The sequence below is a fragment of the Petromyzon marinus genome, chromosome 34, assembly GCF_048934315.1.
Source record: "Petromyzon marinus isolate PM22_M1 ecotype Great Lakes invasive population chromosome 34, UKy_Petmar_22M1.pri1.0, whole genome shotgun sequence".
NCBI lineage: Eukaryota > Metazoa > Chordata > Hyperoartia > Petromyzontiformes > Petromyzontidae > Petromyzon > Petromyzon marinus.
Window position 1 is genome coordinate 10,041,690 of NC_133700.1, and position 24,164 is coordinate 10,065,853.

At 40.2% G+C, this 24,164-nt stretch overlaps 1 protein-coding gene across 2 annotated transcripts; it reads left to right on the forward strand.

Annotated features, from left to right (window-relative positions):
• Window positions 1-4,332: 4,332 nt before the first annotated feature.
• LOC116948691 (sentrin-specific protease 1-like) lies at window positions 4,333-19,727 on the forward strand. 2 transcript variants are annotated; one of them, XM_032965637.2, is made up of 18 exons: window positions 4,333-4,589; window positions 6,572-6,630; window positions 8,532-8,890; window positions 9,577-9,649; window positions 9,822-9,905; window positions 10,033-10,165; window positions 10,260-10,458; window positions 10,762-11,032; window positions 11,389-11,452; window positions 11,965-12,021; window positions 12,396-12,480; window positions 14,313-14,462; window positions 14,706-14,837; window positions 15,617-15,820; window positions 17,124-17,203; window positions 17,549-17,633; window positions 17,994-18,089; window positions 18,487-19,727. In XM_032965637.2, the coding sequence occupies exons 1-18, from the start codon at window positions 4,537-4,539 to the stop codon at window positions 18,547-18,549; spliced, it is 2,247 nt and encodes a 748-aa protein (XP_032821528.2). In that variant the 5' UTR covers window positions 4,333-4,536; the 3' UTR covers window positions 18,550-19,727. The 2 variants fall into 2 exon arrangements, with proteins under 2 accessions (XP_032821528.2, XP_032821529.2); XM_032965638.2 differs by lacking the exon at window positions 9,822-9,905.
• Window positions 19,728-24,164: the final 4,437 nt, after the last annotated feature.

The window sequence follows — 24,164 nt, forward strand, 5'->3', positions numbered from 1 at the left end:
CACTCGAATTAAATCTATTTGCTAATGACATTGTCATGCTAGTAGCAAGTAAATCTCCAAACGAAGTCAAACTATCTCCAACATGATTTCGACTAAATTGAATGTAATTTATCACTAAAATTGCTCCTAAATCCCAAAAACGAAGCTCATGCTTTTCAAACATCCAGTTTAATTCCCTTCCCCTGTTACAGATATTGGAAACAACACAATTGAACAAACAGAGTGCTTGATTCTAAACTTACATTACAACCCCATAATGAATTCTTCTCAAAGGAAGTAAAATAAAGAATAGGGGTTTTTTATACACTCTTTTCCCATCCGATTGTACCTGCAAATCGTTGTTTTGACTACTGTGATGCTGCTTACAGATTATCTACAAATGAAACACTAAACAGACTAAACCCGTATTCTTAGCTCTTTCGGTAAAGTCACGTTGAAGGGAAAGAATAAAATATATATAAAACAATAAAAATTCTCACGACGTTTCGATCATAACACAAACGGCCATCATCAGGTGTGAAAAACCAACGGCAAGACATTTGAAAGAAGTGGCGGTTTGCATTTATTTATTTTTTAACGGTGTTTGTATTTATTTAAAAAAAAAACGTTAGCACCACGGGCAGCGATTTGGCAGTTTGTTTAGAAGGACGAGTTCATTTATGTTCTGAAAAGAGGAGGGGGAGACGAAAAATTAATGTATGCTGTCTGAAAGCCACCGTAAGCGTGAACAATCAATTAAGACCTGAAATGGTTTATCAAATCCTTCCAATGATTGCTAAGCCAGAATCCATCTTCTCGGTTGAAATTGTCTCTGTGCTTGTATATGTGGATAACCTCATGAACGAATCTCTCATGGTAGCCAGATGGCTTACAAAGAACCTCTGCCTTGGAGAAGTCAATGTCATGTGAGCCTACTGAATTATAACAATGATCTGCCACGGCCGAGGTGTTGGTCCTACCGTGTTTAAGGTCTGCTTTGTGTTCACGAATGCGGTCTGAGACATGGCGTTTGGTTTCTCCAATGTAACTACTACCACAGAGGCAACTTAGTTTGTAGACACCAGGGTACTGTATGTCCGGAATCACATATTTTACAGATGGAACCAGATCACGGATTTTAAACCCGCTTCATAATTCTACTCTTCGATTTGCGCTGGGTGTACCAGACAGGGCGCACAATTGTGACTTTACTTAAATCCAAATCTACATTGGGGCCTGTTCATCCATAAAATCCTGATTAGCAAATCTGCGCTAAACTTAGCCCCATTGTCAAACCCAAGAAACCTAACACGTCCATCTAACTTTTTCACTATCCCTAGAAGTTGACAAGAAGGATCGCGCCGTGGAATTAAGGAAAGAATGCAGGAGTGCTACAAAACTTTTGTTTCATCATTTATTGATGACTGCCCTGTGTCCTCGATCATGATCATCGCTAGGAAAGAACGAGACACCTTTTTTTGGCTTTGCACTCGTGTAATTTTTTGTATTTGTTGTAACCTGCGGAACCCGCACCTGCTGGACATCTGTGAAAAAAGCTTCATAGCTCATCAGATTCCATCGAGCATACATTTTCTAATTCTATGGGTCTTTCGGTAAAGCCACGTAGATAGAAAAATAATATCAAGACATTTCGATCGCAACACCAGCAATCGTCTTCAGGTGAGCGAGAGAAAGCTGCTGAGACAAGGTCTTATATAGGCCTGAGATGGGTGCATCAAGGTAGGTGGGTGGAGCTAGAGATGGTCCAATCACAGAGGCTGGGGCAGTGGCCTTTGTATTGTGAGAGGTTAGCCTGTAGGGCACCACCAAAGCTGTCGAGGTGGCCATTGTATTATGTGTAGCCCAAGGGTAAGTGGGCGGGGCTAGATATGGTATTTGCATGTAAATGTAAGATCGGAGGGCGCCCTGAGGCTGTGGAGGTGGCCATTGTATTGCGAGCGATTAGCATGTCAATGTAAGAGAACCACCGCAAAGGTGGATGTGCTAGTGAGACATTCAGCCCGTTGAAAAAATATACAAAGCCCACTGCCCCAGCCTGTGGTTGGACCATCTCTAGCTCCACCTTGATGCACCCATCTCAGGCGTATATAAGACCTTGTCTCAGCAGCTTTCTCTCTCACCTGAAGACGATTGCTTGTGTTGCGATCGAAACGTCGTGATATTTTTTTATTATTTTTCTATCTACGTGGCTTTACCGAAAGACCCATATAATATGTATTCCTGCAGCTTTAAGTCAAGATACATTTTCTCATTCTGAAAGCATGGCAGTGGAGATCTTCCAGAAGTTGTAGCCATCCAAAGTTGGCAGAATTCTTGCGGAAGCGGTAGACATGCAAAGATGTCAGTGGGTTTTCCGGGAGCGGTAGACATTCAAAGTTGGCGGTGGTCTTCCGAAATATTTGATTATGCAAAGTCGCTTCAAATATGACGTTTCTTGACAGAAAGTGACGATAAAAAATAAATATACGCAACACAGAGCTACATGCGTGCGTGACATCACTGCAAAAGAGCCCCCCCCTTCATTAATATTCATGCCCGTGTGGAAATTTACACTCGGAAAGTGGGTGGGAGTGCTGAGTTAAGCCTCCCCCCCTTAACCTATATATAAACTGCTTCTTTGTTTTCAAAAACGGCTTAACTCAGCCCACCCACCCACTTTCCTTTCTGGCTCCTCCCCCTTAACCTATATATAAACTGCTTCGTTTTCTAAATCGTTTTCAAAACGGCTTAAATCAGCCCTCCCACCCACCCACTTTCCTTTCTGCCCCCCCCTAACCTAAATATAAACCCGATCGTCTCAGAGCTGTGCACTTGACACATTCTTCTGTGACTATTCCACCTGAAGACGGAAGCTTGTGTTGCCTCCGAAACGTCGTGATTTATTTTTTTTCTTTTATTTTGTTTTATTTTATCTACGTGACTTTACCGAATAAAACCAAAGAGTACCTATTATTATATTTTGGTACTGGCAAAGGAGGTCTAATGATGTAGGGATTGTAGATGCTTATCAGAGTATGTTTTTTGTTTGCATTCTGACCACAAGTATTGTGGTTAATGCAGACATGATTCCATGTAAAAGGTTTCAGTTTGGTGTTTTAACATCTTAACACCTCCGATTTAAAGCTTTCGTGACTGCAATGATTAATCTTCTTTGGTTCTTTCGGTAAAGTCACGTAGAATGAGAATAAAATAATAAATTGAAAAAATAAAATAACAATAAAATTCTCACGTTTTGGCCACAACACAAGCGGCCTTCATCAGGTGAAGGGACGAGACTGTCTGGTAGGACAGCGCTGGAGTGAAAGAGCCACGTTCAGATCACGACCTTTAAGCTGTGTGAGAGGAAACAAAGCACCTTGACAAAGGAATTAGCATATAATTTAGCATTGAATTGGCTGAGTGATTAGCTTGTGACTGGTCACAGAAAGCATAAACATCCGCAGAGGCACCCCTTGACAAAGGAATTAGCATATAATTTAGCATTGAAATAGTAAGTTAAAGCATACACATCCGCAGAGGCACCCCTTGACAAAGGACTTTACCGAAAGAACCAAAGAAGATGAATCATTGCAGTCACGAAAGCTTTAAATCGAAAATTAGCATATAATTTAGCATTGAAATAGCTGAGTGATTAGCTTGTAACTGGTCACAGAAATAGCTACGTTAAAGTCAGAGCATACACATTCACCGAGGCACTTAGTACAAATCAAACAGGAGAATTTAGCATTGAAATAACTAGGCGAATTTAGCATTGAAATAACTGAGTGATTAGCTAGTGACTGGTCACAGAAATGACTATGTTGAAGTCAAGGCCTACACATCTGAGCTATTCACAGTACTATATAGTGAACCAAGTTTTTCATTAAATAATAAAAATAGATTTATTATTATTAAAATAATAATATATATACATTTTATAATTATTTTATTGTTTTATTATTTTATATTTTTATTACTTTATTGTTTCCCTTCTACCTGTTTTGTTGCCGGAAAAAAGGGGAAACCCTATTCTAATATTTTGGTCCTGGCAAAGGAGGTCCCATGATGGAGGTGAAAGTTTGAGTCTTCCAAAGTCATATTCTTGGTTCTTTCGGCAAAGTCACGTCGAAGGGAAACAATAAAATAATTTAAAAAACATTATTTATTGTTTCCCTTCTGCGTGACTTTACCTAAAGAACCAAAGTTATCTTCCAGAAGCGGCAGCCGTCTTCCAGAAGCACCAGTCGCTCAAACCTCCGTAGTTTAATACCAGCAGGTGACGCCAAAAAAACGCGCGCAGATCTTCCGGAAATCACCTCGACAGCCAATCACATCGCGCGTTACATCCTCGCGACCCCGAGTGAAATTGACCAATGGGAGCGTGCGACACGGAAATCGGCATTTCCCCGCCATATTTGTTGTCTAGCGCTAGGCCTTAACTTTAAGAAATGATTTGTTTTTTTACATTTACCTTGCTCCTATTAACACACATTTAGGCGTTTGTGCAGCAGGTCCCCGTGTTTTTTTTTACACCTTTACTTTGCTTTTTATTTGGAGATGACGGAGAAGCAGTCCGTTATTGCGAAGTCGCGCAAGAGAGCGTTCGTGAGGTAAGGCGGGCGGGCGTCTGAGCGGCTCCCGTTTAATCATTCGGCGCGCTTCCCTCATAATAAGAACGACATCTAATTAAACATATCGCTATTTACTAGGTTTGTTTGTTCTTTTAACAAATCTATCAACGACTGCTCGGCGAGTCGCTTCGTGCGCGCACGTGGTAGACGTTTGTCGCCAGCCCCGAGTGACTGGAGTTGAGTTTCGCTTGTCGCGTCCTAACGTTTAAACAAAAGTCAGCAGTACAAATTTACTTTCCACGTTGTTGCTTAACGCCTTTACATTATCGCCGCCGTCATTCGCGCAAGGGATTAAGGGCGGGTGGCTTACGGAACGTCGTGCAGCTTTCTGTGAACGCAGAATGAAGATTTCGCATTTTCGCGCGTAAAGTTCAAATGAGTGAGTGGAGTGGCAGCAGAGAGTGGCTCCTTTTATCTAACCACTTCGTCCCATAACCATTGTATAATATATTTAACAAATCTGTCAAGTGTCTAGTACGTAACTAATTAAAATAGCATGTCGTTAATTTTACCGTTTTTTTTCCCTTTAGCACATTTTCCGTGATTAAATTACGTTTCTTATTTAACCAGTCTCATACCACATTTTTTATGACCAATGTGCCCCATATCCAGAGTTTAACCAACGTATATTTTATGTTCTTTAACCGATGCGCCCCTTGACCATGTTCTTTATTTATCATATTTTGCCTCTTTTACGACTGTAACTGATTTAAAACGTGCATCCTTTATATAGCTACTGCTTTAAGCGCCGAGGCATTCATTTGAATATTCTCCTTTGTTTAGATACCCTGCCGTTCGTAAAGCCGCTGTCCACTGATCGTTGTCTCTTAGTAAACAATGTGCGTGGTTCATTGAGATTCATATTCCATTTCATTTAGCAACTTTGTCGTGTATTTTACCACGTCAAGCGCAGGGGTTGGCAACTTATTTATTCACGATTTACTTACAAAAAATTCCGCAGACTACCTACTGGATCTCCCCTCTGTTTCAAAGAACAAATTTGACCTCAGGTCTTCGCTCATTTACCAGCTTCACATTCCCTATTGCCGTACAAAAACTGGAGGAAGGGCCTTTGCTATTGATGCCCCCAGGGTCTGGAATGCTATTGCCAATAAACTGCAACTTGAATCACTACCTATGAGATCTTCACTCAAAACTGCTCTAGAGGAGTTGTACAACCCTAGCTGCCACTGCTATTCAGTGGCCTAAAATATGGCTCTAGATTTTGGTGTTATAATTTATTTATGTAGTTTATTGTTAAAAATTCGGTCACAGTCCCTATGATCACTGTTACATTGCATTCATGGCTTTTATTTAGGTGATTTCGAAAACGTTTTTTTGTTTTGGCCATGTTTTTGTTTATTGTAGTACGGAGTTAGACTGATGGCCTTAATCTTAGTTGTCTTGTGGTTGTTGTTATTTGACTTGCATCCCACTGGGATTTTTGCACACAGCGTTGGTGTACGGTGCTATTTCAGGAATATTTTGATATTTTTTTCCTGTATTTTCTGTTTGCACAGTCACATAATCGCTTTAAGATGTTTTCTTGTTCATGTTTTTTGTTTGTTGCGGTTGCACCCGATTCAAGAGCCGAATGGCTCACATGGCTATACCAAATAAATGAACTAACTTGCGGCTCCGTGACGATGTTTATTCAGGACTGTCTCGTATTCACGTGCATTGAGGCTCTTAAAAATATATATATGAAAAATGGCTCTTATTATGGTTGCCGATCCCCGATGTGAGAGATGCATTAAGATTCCCGATGTCTTTTAGTCCTTGCACCGTATGCGGGCCGTTTAAAAAGGAGAACTGTGTTAAAGCCTCATTGAGATCTCTTGCAGTTTAGTGTTCATTAATCTGGTGAAAGCCTTTATTTCAGTCAAACCTGAAGACTTGTGCGGGTTACAGCTCACAGCTGTCCGATTTGTTTAATTTGCTGTTCTGATGAATGTCTGCAGCATTGACGGTGAAGAGGACGAGCAGTCTCGACAAGGCAAAGCAAAAATATTCAGACAAGGTAATGTCTTTCCATACGGGCAGATGGGATGCCTGGAGGTTTAAGAAAGATCAGGGATACTTGGTTGAAGTTTTTTTGCAACGGTGTTACCCTACGGAGTGAGCGGAGGAAACTCAGTGTTGTAACATTTTCAGACGCAATTGTTGAATTTCTGCTGCTATGCACGTCATGCTGATTCTTTTATTTGAGTTGTAATATATTTGCTTCATGCTCAAATATGTTGAGTGAATTTACGTTTCATAACAGGTTTATTAAATGAGGTTTTTTTGTTGTATAATGTAACAGCCGCACGTACACTCAGACGAAGCTGTGAACTTATTGCATATGCATTTTCTGCAATACCCTGTAGCCTATAACAGGGGTTCTTTGTAAGCCATCTGGCTACCATGAGAGATTCGTTCATGAGGCCATCCACATATACAAGCACAGAGACAATTTCAACCGAGAAGATGGATTCTGGCTTAGCAATCATTGGAAGCATTTGAGAAACCATTTCAGGTCTTAATTGATTGTTAACGATTATGGTGGCTTTCAGACAGCATACATTTTTCGTCTCCCCCCTCCTCTTTTCAGAACATAGATGGACTCGTCCTTCTAAATAAACTGCCAAGTCGCTGCGCGTGGCGCTGACGTTTTTTAAATAAATTAATGCAAACCGCCACTTCTTTCAAATGTTCCTTGCCGTTGGTTTTTCACACCTGATGATGACCGTTTGTGTTATGGTCGAAACGTCGTGAGAATTTTTATTGTTTTATATATGTTTTGTTGTTTCCCTTCAACGTGACTTTACCGAAAGAGCTAAGAATATGAATTACTGCAGTCACGAAAGCTTTAAATCAAAATTTAACTGTTGTAGTGTTTATTCATAAACACCCCCTTTGGATAACAAATCCAAAATTACATCTTTAATGTGCTATTATTAATCCTTACAAAATAAGACGTTTGAAACAAGCAGTGCCCATCTGGAATAGCAAATTAGTGGGATCAGTTACCAGTGCTAACTTTATACGCATGTGCGACATTGTTCACGTTCACGGGTAACTTTATCTGCTTCAGGGTGTTCCATAAGTAATGTGTGTAGACATGTTCAGCACCTTTTATCAAGCCACTGCTAGATGAGGCCCTCCGCATGCCGTGCAGGTCGTGGTAGTTATTTGGCCATACTTCATGCTCGTAAATGTGTGTTTGTGAAGGTGGGGAGCATGTATGTGGATCCACAGAGGTGCATAACAACAGTAGATTTTGGTAGACTGCCCTTAACCAGCCACTGTAGAGTTTGCTGAGTCGGTGCTGTCATTCAAAGACGCACTCAAAGCAAACATTTTCAAAATCCACGAGTGACACGACATTCGTTTCTCATTAAAGTGATCTAATAACTCGTGCAACTTTTTTTTGTTATTTCTCCAGAGCCCTTGTCATGACTTTTTATGTTAGGGCACAATACAAATTGTTTTTGACAAATAAAAATTGCATGGTGGTCATACATGCTGCTGTCGAGCATTATGCGGGCCCAACCCTTCTTTTCTCTGGGCATACGACGAGATCAGGTGCATTCCGTTTGGTTTGATCATAGACAAAGAAGTACAGCAGACGTTAGATACAAGCACACCCCTGGGAAATAAGGCCATGTGTGCTAATATCCGACGTTTGCTTGTAACAGAAGTCTTAACATTGCCTTCCCCCACCAGTGTAATGTAAGGATGTGTTGATGTTGCTTTTATGAGAACTGTGCTTATATTAGGTGTGCTCGGCTTATAATGTAATGTACATACGTGTAAAGTTACATTTTCACGGCTTAAGTCATGGCCAAATTACCCTGTGTGCGCAAAAACCTTGTTATCGTGAAATAAAGTAAGTATGACTTGGGCACTGAACAGCATCTTATCTTTGTACCTCCACAGACAAAATCCTAGAGGGCGTGCGCTTGACCGGCACCTCGGTGACGGATAGCGCCAAACGTCTTGTGTCAGGTGCCGTGAGCTGGATGTCGGCACGTCTCCCAGCCTTCGGCAGTTACCTGTGGCTGCAGTCGTCGGCGCTGATGGCGCGCCGCCCTGTCGGGTTGTCGTCGTTCCCTGGGAGAGTGGAGAGCGATGCGGGGAGCAGTTCGGTGGCGGCACAGTCCGGCACGAGGGAGGACGGGGCGGCACTCGCATCGGTTGCTACGGGTGGAGGCACCACGTCAAGGGGCCTTGCCGCAGATGGACGGCGGCAGAAAGGGGATTTCTTAAACAGCGATTGCAAGACTGTTTTGCATAAGGTAAAAGAAATGATGTGAGGTGGCTGTGAGCGGTGCCATATATATATATATCTACTTGGCACGTTTTTACCTGCTGCTGTCAACTTATTCTAGTCGGGATAGTTTGATGTGGTTAAGTGACTCGAAGGACTGATGACTGTTTCTACAGTGAGAATTAACTGCTGAGATATTGGGTTTAAATCAAAGTTCGTGGTCTCCAATTAAAACTCTAAATAATTAGTAGCATAATTGTGGAGAATATAAACAAGCTATATAAGCAGACGATAGGTCTCCTTCACATATTTGTCTCCATGCAAAAACATTTTCCAATGTAATAAGTCAGGGATGAGTCAGTGGTTTCAAAAGGCACTGAAGAATAACAACATGTTAATTTGATATTATTTTATATTTAATTCAGAATGCTAAATTTCCACTTGAAAGTTTGTACATTTTAAAATGTTGAGGGGTGTTATTTAATTCTGAACTTGCTTGCCAATTTTTATTTAAGCATTGCATTGTGCAGCATGCTTTCTCGTCTGTTTTAATCCTTAAATTGATTACCAAACATTATCTACCTCTTAAGCATTATCTCAGCATATGTATTGTATCAGTAAAATGAACCGCATTACTTTACAACAGAAATTAACCCACTTTATATAATTGTTAATTATAATATTTGGCATGTTGTGAATGCTTTAATCTTTCAGAGTTGTATTTCATCATCACATATACAAAACAGTTTCCCACCGCTGGGCCAAGCGAGGACAAAAGCTGACTTGGGTGAGTGAGTAACATCAGAAACCATAATCTGTCAGATTGAGGCAGTTTCTATCGCTGTGCACATTGAATCAGTCTTGTTTTCTTTCAAATATGATTGTTAGTAATTCAGCAATGATATTTGTATACATTTGAGGTGATAATAAAGTACATTATGAAAATTTTATATTTTTAGAAATCCATGAGCCGCCAAGACACACCACCACACCTTTGCAAATCAAAGTGTTGTCAACCCAAAGAGAGCAGACCAACTCTATAGGCAAGTAATAAATTGTTGGGAAAAAAAAAAAACATTTTCTGTCTAATAAATCCTGTCGGCATGAGGATTTGTAAGAGTGGCGGTGTTGTTGACTTGATATTGGGGTGTTGTGTTTTTTTTCTTCCAGGTTATTGGGGTGACGCAAAGCCAGTCGTGAGCAGGAACCCCATTCAGAGAAATAAGTTGTACTCGTCAGGGAGCCACGTTTACCAGTCAAATAAAACTCCAGTGCATAATCACTTGAATCACTCCACCCACAGGTAAGAGCAACTACGTTCATGCTTTTTTGTGATATCTCATGTGTTTCAAAGTTGGTGATTTAAAACAACATTTGCACTTGTGCCTAAACTGCAGGATGTCAGACAGCAAACCAAAGAGTTCAGAGAAGCAGCCACAGCAGCACCAGCCACCGCAACCACCAAAAGAGAATCCATTCAAGTCTGTGTACGACAAGGCGTTTTCACCAATCCCACAGTCCACGCGTTCTACGCAGACGTCTCGCTCTTTTATACCTAAGGGCACGAATCGCCGATACCCAACCACACTGCACCAGGTAATGCTTCTTTAGCCTTTCACCCTGCAGCAGGGGTGGGGAGGGAGCCCTTTCCTTCATGAGGGCTGAATAGGACTTTAAAAGTTCCTTTGGTGGACTATACATAAACACACACCGCAGTCACGTCTATCACTGCAAGTTTCCCTTGCTAAAACATTTTTATTTGTGGAGACACGAAACGGAGTGCGACTTATATATGCTCATATGTGTGCGATAAGAGGGAAAGTCGCACATTGGGGCTGCAGATACTGACTCCCACGAATGCTCATCGTGTGTGACGGACATCCCCCCCACCCATCGCAGATAATCCGACACGAGGAGCACAAGAAGTACCAGCAGCTGGTGGAGATGTACAGCTCAATGGGACGGGGGGACTCCATGTCATTGCCGTGGCTTCGGCCTCTTCTACCCAGCAATGGCACGCTTGGCAGTGGCAGTGCCCTCTGCTCTCCATCCAATTCCACCGTGGCATCCTCCGCAACGTCCCCCCGTGCCGATGAAGAGTCACCCCGAGTCAGCCCAGAGCCACACGGGGCCCAGAGATTGGAACAGTCATCAGCCTCACACTCAACAGGTGAGCTTTTATTGTTATCGGGCGTATGGTGTAATTCAGGGGTGGGGATCCTTTTACTTACTGAGGGCCGAATGGGACTTTGACTGCAAGAGGGCCTTCAAATTAAAAACATAGTGGTGCCATTTTTTTAAAATATCCAATTCGTGTTGCTTAGATGCTTGTAGTGACGTATACATTTTGTTTGCGTGTCGCTTCACAGTAATGTGGCCGTGGGCCGTATTAAACCAAGCCGTGGGCCATATATCTGGGCCATGGGCGATAGGGTCTTCACTCCTGGTGTAATTAAACAAAAGCAGTGGACTGTTTAAGATTTAGTTGGTGGATCACACATGAATGTTGTGCTTTGTTCTAAACAGGGTCTACAAGCTCGGATTCTCTCATCTTTGTGAAGATGTTCCCACCTAAGCCGATGAAACCAAGGTTGGCACTGCACTGACGTATTCATCAGTTATCAATGTCTTGTTTGGTCTCTTTATTTCATTAGTTTACATTGGTTGCACATCCATAATCACTGAATCACACTGCATTTGGTGTCATTGACCCATGTTCAGCTGGACATTGTGGAAAAATTAGGAAATGACGTTTTACAAACTTTTATTTGATTTCTATGTATAGCTGTAAGGTTGTTTTATTGTTTTGCACATATTAATCTTGTTGAATTTTTATACTTAGTTTTTTTCCTGCAATGAGATATTGAAACACTCCTTTGTATCCCAGAAAGAAAGATCATAAGAAAAACATATCTTACTGGCTACGAAGTTTATAACTTTATGACAATGAAAATTGGTCCCTTTGAATTATTTAATGTATCACACAATTAAGATACATTTATATAATGTCACGATTATAGGCACCGGTGATTGCAATAGTAGATTATTTGCGCGTTTTGTCTTTCCAGAATTTACCTTTGATTTTTTTTCTATTGTGCACAGCTTTTCAGCCATCCTTCAAAACAGTCTCACCGAGTCTGAACAGTGGCTCAAAAACATGTAAGTGTTGTTTTGTAGTTTCTCCTCATATGGAAACACTATTATTGAGATCTTCAGTTTACAGAGGCAGTTCATGTGTTGTACTTGTGTTATTTAGTGTCCTGGCCAAGGCTATAAAAGTGTACCTTCTACAAATATCCATAATAGTTTTATTTTGTATCATTAGCTAAACATTTGTGAACTATATTGCATACATAATTACGACAATAGTGGTCACAGTGTGTTTTATTAATTAGTGTCATTCCAATCATTAACATTGTTTGGAATTCCACGTATAAAGTTGGTTCAAATGAAATGTTGAACTTTAACAGCGTTTGACTGCAACTGTGATGTTATGCAGCATCTGTTATGAACGGGCACGTTTGTTTTTGCAGAAAGAGTAAATACGATGGCATCACCAAGGATAAAGGCCGACACATCTTGGAGGAAACAATCAAGTCCCAACTTTATGAGGAAAGGGTATGTCATGGTGTAAATATTCTTGGGTCTTTCGGTAAAGTTACGTTGATAGAAAAAAAATAAGCAATTGTCATCCTGATGACGATTGCTTGTGTTGCGATCGAAACGTGATTTTTTAAATTATTTTTCTATCTACGTGACTTTACCGAAAGATCCAAGAATATGAATTCATACAGTCACGAAAGCTTTAAGTCATGGTGTAAAGTTGCTTATTTCACGTGTGTCCTGTATTCAGTAACGTATTAGTATATTGCTCTAAGAGGGATTTTGGTCATAGTGAAACAGCCCCACTACCACCTATTGTCCCCACCCACGACTACCTAGTTTGTTGTTGTCCTTCCCCCGCACCGCCTATTAGCAAGGTTGGCTACGTATATATACACATAGTTGAGCACGCACACACTCCCTGCCCTCCTTCCACAACCACCACCACTACCCAAACCAGCCCAACACTGTCTGGAGGAAGGGGTGGGGCCAACACAGAAAAGGGTGGGGCCTAAAGATGAAGGGGAGGAGCCTAAAAAGGAAAGGTGCCGGGGCCTCAGGAGTAAGGGCATAGGGGAAAAAAAGGAGGTGAGGACTAAAGAGGAAGGGGTGAGACCAAGAGAGGTTCAACTTCTCTGTTTTAACATCCAGAATAGAGGTTTACAATTAGAGTACTCAAATTGTAAACGTACTGGAATTGTAAATGTTGTGGACCTACTCTCCAACACACCTGTGTGCTGTACTAGTAAGGAATTGCCATTTTTTGTTTACGTGACAAACCTTACTAATTGGCTGTGTCGGGTAGCGGCGGGTTTAACGACACATTTATTTTTACACGATCTAACTCAAAAAAACCTCTTAGAAATAATGTTGGTCGCGAAAGCCTATGTGTTAAACTGATTTAAAGTCCATATGACCATATAATAAAATACTTGCAGCAGGCAGCATACCTTTAGTGCCGCATATGTGGCCACAGCCCAAATAGTTATTAATCATGCACCTTGTTTTTCCTTGTCGCAGTTGGGCCTAAAACGGTCTTTTATGGAAAACGATCAAGAAGGAAAAGCTAACTTCGTGAAAGAATGTCTTTACTCTTTTGCCCCCGACACTAACGTGCAGTGACCTACTCTTTAGAACAAAACGCTAAATAATAGTAAACTTAAATTAGAAAATGAAGGAAGTTTCATGCTGTCGGAGGTCAAGGTTCTGGGCTGGCTCTGCTCAGGTTAAACTGGCTTTTCAAGTGTAGCACGTTGATGTTCTCAACACAATCACCAATGACTGCACAATAAATAATCTCATTAATCTGGTTTCTGCATTTAATTAGGATACATTTCAGCTGTGAGTGTTAAATATCAGCTTAACTATCATGCAATTAACATGACTGTCAGTGGCAGGATGGATGGGAAAGTACTGCCTCTTACTTTATGGACCTCAGGTTACTTGAAGGGTGCTCAAAAGTACTGGGGTATCCGCTTATATGGGTTTTATAACACGAAGAATCACACTAATCTGAATGAACACTTCGCCAATGGCACAATCGCAATGTGTGATTCATAATTACTCAAATATAAAACACGAGATGCAGGTAATAGGGCAGACGGGATAAAGAGAGACCAAACATGACATGGAATGGTGTAGAGGAATTAGATATGGGGAAAGTTGACATGACTTGAAGAGGTACAGAATAGAACACATGGGGGCAGGAAAATTGCAGCAGCTGACCCCATGTGACAATGGATTTTTTTTGTAGAAGGAAAAAAAAGAAGAAAACAAATGGGAAGTGTGATATAAAGTTGTTTTTTGGGGGTTTTTGTCTTTGTAATGCACGTGTTGGAATGCCACAGAGGGCCCAGCAGGAGAAGGACCTCTCCGAGCAGATCCGGGAGCGGCTGCTGCTGGCGGAGCGGGCGCCGGCGGTGGTGGAGGAAATCCCAGAGCCCGAGCACGTGGAGGAGGAGCGAATCGAGGACGTCGAGTTTCCTCCGCTCACCGAGGTGAGGCACTGGCCTGGCCCGGTGCTCGATTGAGCCTCATTGCCACAGTCCAGTTTTTCACGTTATCAGTTTCACTTAACTTTGCTTTATGAAACAAAAATGACATGGGTCGCAATTGCAAAATTATCCTGGATCTTATGTCGACCGATATATAGTATTGCCGTATTACGGAAACCCTCCAATCGAGTTGTTGAGGGGACCGAGCGCTGCGAAGGTGAGGAGATAAGTTTGTATTTCTCACAGGAAATGGAGGAGGAGATTGATCGGGCGTTTGGCTATGGGAGTACGGACGAAGTGCTGTCCGAGGCTTTCCGTTTATCCATCACGCGGAAGGACATCAAGACCTTGCAGCACCTCAACTGGCTAAATGATGAGGTGGGATGAAAGAGGTTGTATTTAGAGCTGGTGATTTAGTGCGTTTGTAATATATATGTGCATGTATATTATATGTGTATATTTTGATTGTATATATTTAATATTTCTGTTTATTGTATGCGTAGTTGTAGCCATATATGTTTAATAATAAAATGAATGTATGCTAAGATTAGTGGGAGAAACATCCCCCAAGCTATCATGTGGCCCTGATTTGTTCTGTTGCAACCCAGTGCCAATCGCAAAATTTGTGAATTTTATGCATTTGCTCTGTCCATTCGTCTGTTCCTAACGGGAAGCATTATAACTCATAAAAAATATCCGATATAATATAAATGTTAGTATATAATTGTGTTGCTCTTTGAGACTTAGCCTCTTGAAAAATTGCCAAATTAATCAAAGGGTTGTCCAAAGCTTAAGACACAAACAACAGAAAAAAATATTAATTGCTAATATGTCAACGTATTGTCCCTGACCGATCGATACCCGTTAGCTTCAATACTGCTAATTAAATAGATCCAAAGATAACACATGTAGGGAACCATTACATAAATCCATGGGTATGCATTAGTTTTTAGTTGTGCTTGGCCACTTGACAAGGCCAAGGGTTCCCTAGAGCAACATACAGTTTGGCTGTTAATTCTAGACACTTTCCACCACAACCTTATACCCCACTAACCAATTAAACACGGTAGCTCCAAAAAACAAAGCAATTAAATGCCACCAACCTGTTTTATCCTGCACGCTTTCCTCCCTCTGTGTGACCCTTCCCCCCCCTGTAGGTTATCAACTTCTACATGAGCCTCATAATGGAGCGAGGCAAAGGTGAGGGCAAGGCCACGGTGCACGCCTTCAACACATTCTTCTACCCACGCGTGAAGAGCGCCGGCTTCCAGGGGGTCAAGCGATGGACCAAGAGGGTGGACGTCTTCCAGTTTGACCTCGCGCTGGTGCCTATCCACCTGGATGTGCACTGGTGCCTCGCCGTACGTGCCGTCCACTTCAATAACAATGTTCATCTATTAATTTAGAAACGCCTCGCTAAAGTTCGAGAGTCTTTAGAGGATGAGTCTTGTATCGGGATTTTTTTTCTTCTACCAGTTACTTTGAAGTTAGTCTCGTCTCTTGGAGGATACCAGAATACTCTGTTAAAACCACTGTGCTTCAGCAGTTTTCTTGCTGTGGTTGTCTCACCTGATGACGATTGATTGTGTTGCGATCGAAACGTCGTGATCTATTATTTTTTCTTCTACCTACGTGACTTTACCGAAAGAACCAAAGAGTATGGACCCATGTGTGTGAAGAGATAATGCTCAAATGTCTGCACAGACAGATTTATTAACCCATCTTAATGCATTACCATCACCTGGTCATAGCCTCGGCCCATTGAGTTTTGGAGTTTAGTAAACCTATGTGTCCCATAATGCCATGTCACCAAAGTGCTGGATTGCAAGTTTGTGCCACTATACACTGGTAACTAAATGCTATTTGAGTTCAAATTATCCCACAGTTATAAAGTGTCAAAATGCAAATATCTGAAGTTGTAATGTGGAGACATGCATATTGAGATTATTTAGAGATGGACATTTTGTTAGGATTTTTTTTAGGAAATGAGGGGAAGAATGCTTCAGGGTATAGAAGGAAAGGAGTATATGATCAGTTATCGGCGCACTCCCTATACGAGAACAGTTAGAGATAATCGGTAGTATCTCTATTCACATGGAGGGAAAACTGTTCTCAGAATCCGAGGATGATGTACTAACCTATGATACAATATTTATAATTTAGTTTAATGCCAAAGGGATTTATTCTCAGATGCTGTAGCATGTGGTGGTAATTCCATAACCTCTGACCACATGTCCACGTTTAAACATTTTCATAAAGGAATTATGAATAAATTAACCCTGAACGACCAGTCATTTCTGTCATCCCCTGCAGTATATTTGCTGCAAGCTGCATTTGCTGTGTGTTTCATAATGTTACGAGGCCTCAAGAGGTATATAATTGGCCTTTCTGGGACATCGTAGGTATCGTTATTTGTCCTGGGGTGGCTGGAATTCAAACAAAAACAATGAATTTTGTTCCATGTAGTACCATGGTGGCCTTATAATTGCACCAGTGTAAACAAAACACCAATATCGTGCCATTATCTCTAAACAAACGTATGGGTTTTGCCAATTGCGACTCATTTTATGTTGTGCTAAATTGTTTTCCTCAAGTAGTAGAACCTCAAATAAACTTAACGGTTATAAGGAGCACAGGTCATTATAACGTGTTTTTCTCTCTCAGGCGATCAACTTCAAAAAGAAGACCTTGACATACTACGATTCCATGGGCAATAGCAACAATGAAGTCTGTAATATCTTGATGTGAGTGAGAAACTGGAATACATGTTGATACTCAAAACCATTGATATTTTTGTAGAACTAGACTTGTGTGACTACAGCATTCCCGACAACTGCCAATTAACTACCTCGTATGGTTGTGCTGAGAATTCCGATAAAATTCAAAACTTCTTTAGTAATAATTGTCCTGTTTTGTAACGTCACACAAACTCTCGTCTGGTTTCACCATTCAGCGCTCTTCATTATACGTTTTTTATTCATTGCCTTTAATTTAGCAAGGTTAAAAGAGCCCATTGAAATAACGATATATTCAAAGCTACTGTTTGACATGGCAGTACGGTGTGAGTATAATAACCTTTTTCCCTGCAGGCAGTACCTCAGGGAAGAGAGTAAGGATAAGAAAGGACAGCCCTTTGATATCACAGGCTGGAAAACATACAGCATGAAGCCGAATGTAAGTTACTTTTGAATTGCAATTAATGAACTTATATTCCTTATGTCAATTTGAGAAGTGTTGTGCTCGGTGCTCTCATTAAATGTAGTGAATTAGTAAATACCTGCTTGTCCTTTACCAACATTGCCGAAATGCAAAAACACACGCAACAATGCTTTTATGTGAACGTGTACTGTTACTCTTCTAGTTTAAATTAATGTATTAGCTAAGATGAAAGACAAGTGGGTTGCATTCACTTTCGCAAGGGACGCTTTGTATTGTATTAATTAAATTGTTTGTATCACTGGCTTAAAGTATTAATTAAAATATATTATTGAGTAAAACAGAGGCGAACTCAAATGCATTTTATCAAACTTGCAGGAGATCCCCCAACAGATGAATGGGAGTGACTGTGGCATGTTTGCCTGTAAATATGCAGACTACATTACCAGGGAAAAGCCCATCACCTTCACACAAGTAAGCATCTCCAGATGAACCATTGCTGCCTTTTTTCAATTCTTAATATCAAAATGTTAAATGGCTCATGTAATTATTTTTACCGTGTGACTTTACTGACTACTGGCTCTGCCCAACCCTTTTGCATTTCTCCTTGACCAGTCTTTTTTTAAAGTATTTTTCTGTACGTGACCCCTGCTAATGCATTTAATTGCATTTCCTGTATTTACAATGATGTTTTAGGCACTGCATTGGCACATGGTGTATCCGTTATAATGAGAGGAAATGGTTGAGGAACATACTTAACTAACCAATGTATTAACTTAGACATGGAAAATATTTTTTTGTATTTTAAGCCTGTGTCAAAGTATGTTACCTTTGCAATGCAAATGTTTTAATATTGTTATTCGTTTTCCAGCAACATATGCCGTACTTCAGAAGAAGAATGGTTTGGGAAATAATTCATCAGAAGCTACTCTGAGCCCCCTTGCTGTGGGTGGAGCGTCCTCCTTTCGCATGCCCTCCATGTGCCCAGTGGAAGATGTCGCTCATTGCATTGCGGTGCACAAGGCACAGTGTTTTATGCTGTGCTTGCATTTTCTGTGTACTAAAATGTCGTGAGAATTGATATTTCTGTAAAAAAAAAAAATGCTGTACATATTGTATTTTCATGGAAGTGCTTCATTTTGGGAGTCTTTTAAACATTTCTGGCATCACTTTGATTGAGATATAAATGAGTGCAGGGTTTGTAGTTGAGTTTAGATCTTTTTTTTATATATATGCAAATAATTTTCTACGGTTGTAGGCATAAATATTAATCTCGAAAGAAAACATGTCAACTGGGTCATTAATATATTCGAGAAAACCGTTGAGGTTGAAAACATCAATCGATCTCCATCGTTACTTTATTGGTTTCTATTTTTGTTCAACTTAGAATTCAAATTCAGTTTAAAGTCAACATGAAGCGTGAATACAATTTATTGCAATATGCAATGGTTATCGGATCTTTGGAAATGTTAACGGGTGTACAGTGTAGGCACTCCTTCATTAAGTATTTGACAGGAAAACGTTGGATACCCTCTATTGTGCTGTGTTATTTTTCAAAGACGTTTAATCCAGTATTTAAAAAAAGGTTTTGATTGTACTTTTACAGTCAAACTTTACACAAACTGCACAATTACAATTATACTTTCTTTTCATCTTATTACCAAGTTTCGATAATTACTTTATAAAGCATTTCATAGAAAATAAGTGATGTAATGCAATTAAATTAAGCTTAATTAAAATGTTTTACTGTGGGAACTAATTTATATTCTTTACATAAGGCACACTTTCCACTGAAGTTGTGTTACTGTGGGCAATACAACGAACATTCCAAAAGAAATACAATAAGTAAAGTAGGAACAGGGAGGCACAAATGAGTATAAATAGTTTATTTATGTTCATACTGTGTAGTCACATGTATATTTTTTATGTTATCTCATTCGTTTTCTTTTTTTGCTAATGGAGAACGAGTTGATACTTTAAATGTGTTTTACACGTTATGGTGTCTCGCTGAAGTGTTTGTACACGTGTGTGTCATTGTTGCCATTGAAGACTTGTACTTTTTACACGAAAACGACATTAAATATATAATAAATGTATATTGTGAAAAATAGACTAACAGTGGCACTTGCTCAATTGTCCCATGCATTGAAGCAGAAGTATTCGGATACAATGTTTAACTGAAAAGTTAAACGTGGTTTCATATAAAATGTACACGACAATATTGTGGCATGTATATTATAAATAGGTGTCAACTTGTCATTCAGCAGAGGAAACCAACCATAAGCGATATACATGCCAGTGGCAGACACTGCAAGGCCCATGGAAAAACCGTGCCCTCTGACTTTTGGTGTTCCTCTGCAATGAGGGTGGTTTCATTGTTCCAGCAACCAGTACAAACCACACGTACCAATGGTATGGTCAGGGTATAGAGTTGGGGGACATGGCTCGGTCCCCCAGAGACGAATACAGTGTTTTCATAATATAAGGAGTCACATGAATCCTCAAAATAGGAGCTGAACTGAATTCTAGCAGTGTGTTTCATATTCTTGGTTCTTTTGGTAGTCACTTAGAAGGGAAACAAAATAATAAAAATATAAAATTCTCACGACGTTTGGACTGCAAGACAAGCAATCATCAAGTGTGACAACCACAGCAAGAAAATTAGAAAAAGTGGCGGTTTTAACGTTAGCACCACGGAGAGCGATTTGGCAATTATTCAGATGGACGAGTCCATCTATGTTCGGAAAAGAGGAGGGGGGAGACGAAAATAATGGATGTGGTCTGAAAGCCACCGTAAGCGTGAACAATCAATAAAGACCCGAAATGGTTGATCAAATCCTTCCAATTATTGCTAAACCAGAATCCATCTTCTCGGTTGAAATTGTCTGTGTATGTGGATAGCCTCAGCGAATCTCTCATGGTAGCCAGATTACTTGCAAATAACCTCTGTCTTGGAGAAGTCATTGTCATGTGAGCCTACTGAATTATAACATTGATCTGCCACGGCCGAGGTGTTGGTCCTACCGTGTTTTAGGTCTGCTTTGTGTTCACGAATGCGGTCCGAGACGTCGTTTGGTTTCTCCAATGTAACTGCTACCACAGAGGCAACTTAGTTTGTAGACGCCAGGGTACTTTATATCTTTTACAGACGGAACCAGATCACGGATTTTATGTAATGTGTTGAATCGTATCTGTAAAAGATGTGATTCCGGACATACAGTACCCTGGTGCTAACGTTAAAAAAAACCGCCACTTCAAATTGTCTTGCTGTGGTTTTCACACCTGATGATGATTGCTTGTGTTGCAGTCGAAACGTCGTGAGAATTTTATTGTTTTATATTTTTTTATTTTATTGTTTCCCTTCTACGTGACTTCACTGAAAGAACCAAGAATATGAATCCCTGCAGTCACAAAAGCTTTAAATCAAAAGTGTGTTTCATGTTCAACAAAAGTTCTCAAAATTAAGGCCTGTGGCAGAATTATGCCATGTCAGTCAAGGGGGTTGACTATACTTACCACACTGATCAGTGTGGTTTGGGGAAGTGAGAGTGGCTTCCAAGGATGAGTTCAGATATAATTCGACACGTTAGCTACAGCTGGCAATTGAACTCGGGACTGTCGAAGATGACGGGGCAACACTTTTTTTAAGAGAAAAAAGTTGAAGTATTTGAAACAAGACCGATTCACCAAAGAAAACAGTGGATAGGGCTTCGTTCCACGCGGTCACATTTGTGGTGACGAAACGGAACTGAATACCAATTTTAAGGCAGCTTGTCCCCGGTGAGCGGGAACACTGGTGCTCTTGTACCCAATTATAGCAATCATTTTAGCGTTTTCCTTAAAGCTTTGTACAATAAATGAAAATTTCCGTAATATGCACATTCTAAATGATAGACGCATACGTTTAATTTTGTTGGGTTTTCGTATTTGTAGTTAATGGTTTTTATTCAGTGTTGCTTTGATCTGTTAACATTCACTCAATTGTTGCTTTAAATATAATTGATTGTCATTGATATTTTTCCCGACTGAAGTGCACTAATGGTCAAACTCAAACTAGTACCGTACATACAAAAGACTACCAAATGCGAAATTATTTTAGCCTCCAAGCTTTTTTCATTTAATAATATTCAGAAGGAAAACACATAAAATTCTCAATAATACAGCAATATAATGGAACATATGTAGATTAAAACCAGTCTTTTTGGTGTTAAGCAACGTGAAATTTCAATTGCGAAAGTACGTTTAAAATTGGCAAGACATAACGCAAAGGTAGAATTACAGCTGAAGGGTCCGATTTCATGTTGGGATAATTTCGCACGCAGACGAGCCGTATCGAGACCCTTTGAAGGCGCTCTGATACCACAATGGCTAAATCAGTCCTCCCAACCGCAAATACTTTAAAGACAGTCATCCCCGCACAGCATTGATCTGCTATCAAGTGCGTCTGGCCGTCGAGGTTTGCAGCAAGTATATAAGAGAATAACATTTGAACCTTAGGGGCCGTCCATAAATGACGTCACGCACCTAAGGGGGGGAGGGGGGTCAGACATTTGTGACCAGGGGGGGTTTGAGAAATGTGACGTCACATCCAAATTGCGCAACTTTAAATAAATATAAACAACACGTTCTACTTAATTAAATATAATTGTTATAACAACACTAATCTTGATTAATTTTCATTATTAACTATTTGATTATTTTAATTTACTAAGGTCACCTTTTATTTATTCCATGAAGAAGCATTTTGCTTCTCCATGGGAGAATGGAGAAGCATACATTTTGTATTTTTTTGAATGATTATTATTAAACATTTCGATTTTAATGATTCTACCAGGGCTTTTCATTCTGTGGAATGAATATGTGATTGTTATAATTGTACTCTCCATTTTTCTTCGTTCTTCTACAAAGTTTCAAGTATTTTTTATAGTTATAATTACTTTTTATATTTTATAATTATAAGAGAATTTAAATATAATATTCTGAACATCTGCAGTTTTAGTTAGACGTTGAATATTTTCAAGTGAATTTTTTCTCAATTTCAGCTTTCCAACGCCTTTTTAATAAATGTTTTCTCCAACATCAGAGTGCAGCGCCACATTAAATACGAACTACAATGACAATTTTTTTAAGTTATTTGAAGCATATTTTATTTTCAAAATGGGAATATGGTTGGGGGGGGGGCAGACCTTTGTGACGTCATATTTGAAGGGGGTCTAACTTTTTGTGACGCCGCGTGACGAGGGGGGGAGGGGGGGTCAAAAATCGGCCAAAATCGCGTGACGTCATTTATGGACGGCTCCTTATGACGGGACCCCGGGGTCTCGAATAAACGGAAGTCAAAATCGTATTTAATTAACAATTTTTTTGCGACTCCGTCCCACCGCGCACATAAACGCCGTGACCCACCTGGCGCGGATCATTCTGTTGTCACGTCGTTCAAGCGCAGCAGCAGCGAGGACACATGCGCATAAGAGCTGAACAAGCGAATGCATTCAGTGCTCAGGTATGGGCAGGGATCATGAGTCTTATCCAAAGCTGCTCAAACTGCCTACACGACTTAAGTCCTTTATTTGTCATAACGGTATGCATAATACAGTGAAACTGCTCTGTTATCTTCATTATTATTTGTGACCTACCCATGTCTGCAGCCAGGATCAATCGATGGCAATCCTAATACTGTACCTGCAGATATTTAACAGATGAGATGCGTTGCACCGTTAATTCCTCCTAATTTATAATACTTCTCTTGTCCGTATGCATCTGTGCAAATAGGTTTTTTTGGGGTTAAGCCATAGTCCCCACATACCGCTCGTATCCGTGCGGATAAGAGGAGCGGCGACCCACTACTCTGTAGATTAACATTGGTTTTAACGCTTGTTACAATATGAACAGCGCATTGAAAACTATACTATTTTCTGTACTGTTTACAAAGTGTGTTCACAAATCCACAGTGAGAAACACGATGATTGACAGACAGAGGGGTGTAAGTACATTTTTCGATAGTGTATTTAAATAGAGGTACTGCAGGTAAGTAGTTTTCAGTTTTAAAGGCATAGTTTAACAAGACAACACTTGCCACCATCCTTCAAACTCATTGGTGAAAAAGAGAGTTTTTGTTGACATAATATAATGTTTATGCGAGAGCCGGAGGCTTATGGTACCCTGGGTTCCTGCCATGAGGTTCATTTGATCATCATCGGCCATGATCAATCCACTGCTGGGTAAACGCCTTCCCAAGTTATTGCCATCTCAGAGTTCTGCAATATAGTGTGTCTGTGTCAGTCTATGGGTCTCTGTGAGTCTATGTGAGTCAGCTGTTTCCGTGTGTCTCTATGTTAGTCTGTTTGTCTCTGTATTTGTCTGGAAGTTGGAAAGCTTGCCAAAAAAAACCCACGTGACCACGGGAAATCCATAAATTTTAAGCTTCAGTCATCAACAAACAGCATGTAAAATTTACTAATACACGTCTAATCTTGATTTGAAGCTTTCGTAACTGCAGGAATCCATACTCTTTGGTTATTTCGGTAAAGTTACGTAGATATAAAATAA

Excerpts from the sequence above, each read along its gene's own strand:
- LOC116948691 (XM_032965637.2), top strand. The coding sequence starts at position 4,537 with ATGACGGAGAAGCAGTCCGTTATTGCGAAGTCGCGCAAGAGAGCGTTC. Across the intron at positions 9,906-10,032 it reads AGAGCAGACCAACTCTATAG|GTTATTGGGGTGACGCAAAG; the intron begins GCAAGTAATAAA and ends TTTTTCTTCCAG. Across the intron at positions 17,204-17,548 it reads GAAGTCTGTAATATCTTGAT|GCAGTACCTCAGGGAAGAGA; the intron begins GTGAGTGAGAAA and ends TTTTCCCTGCAG.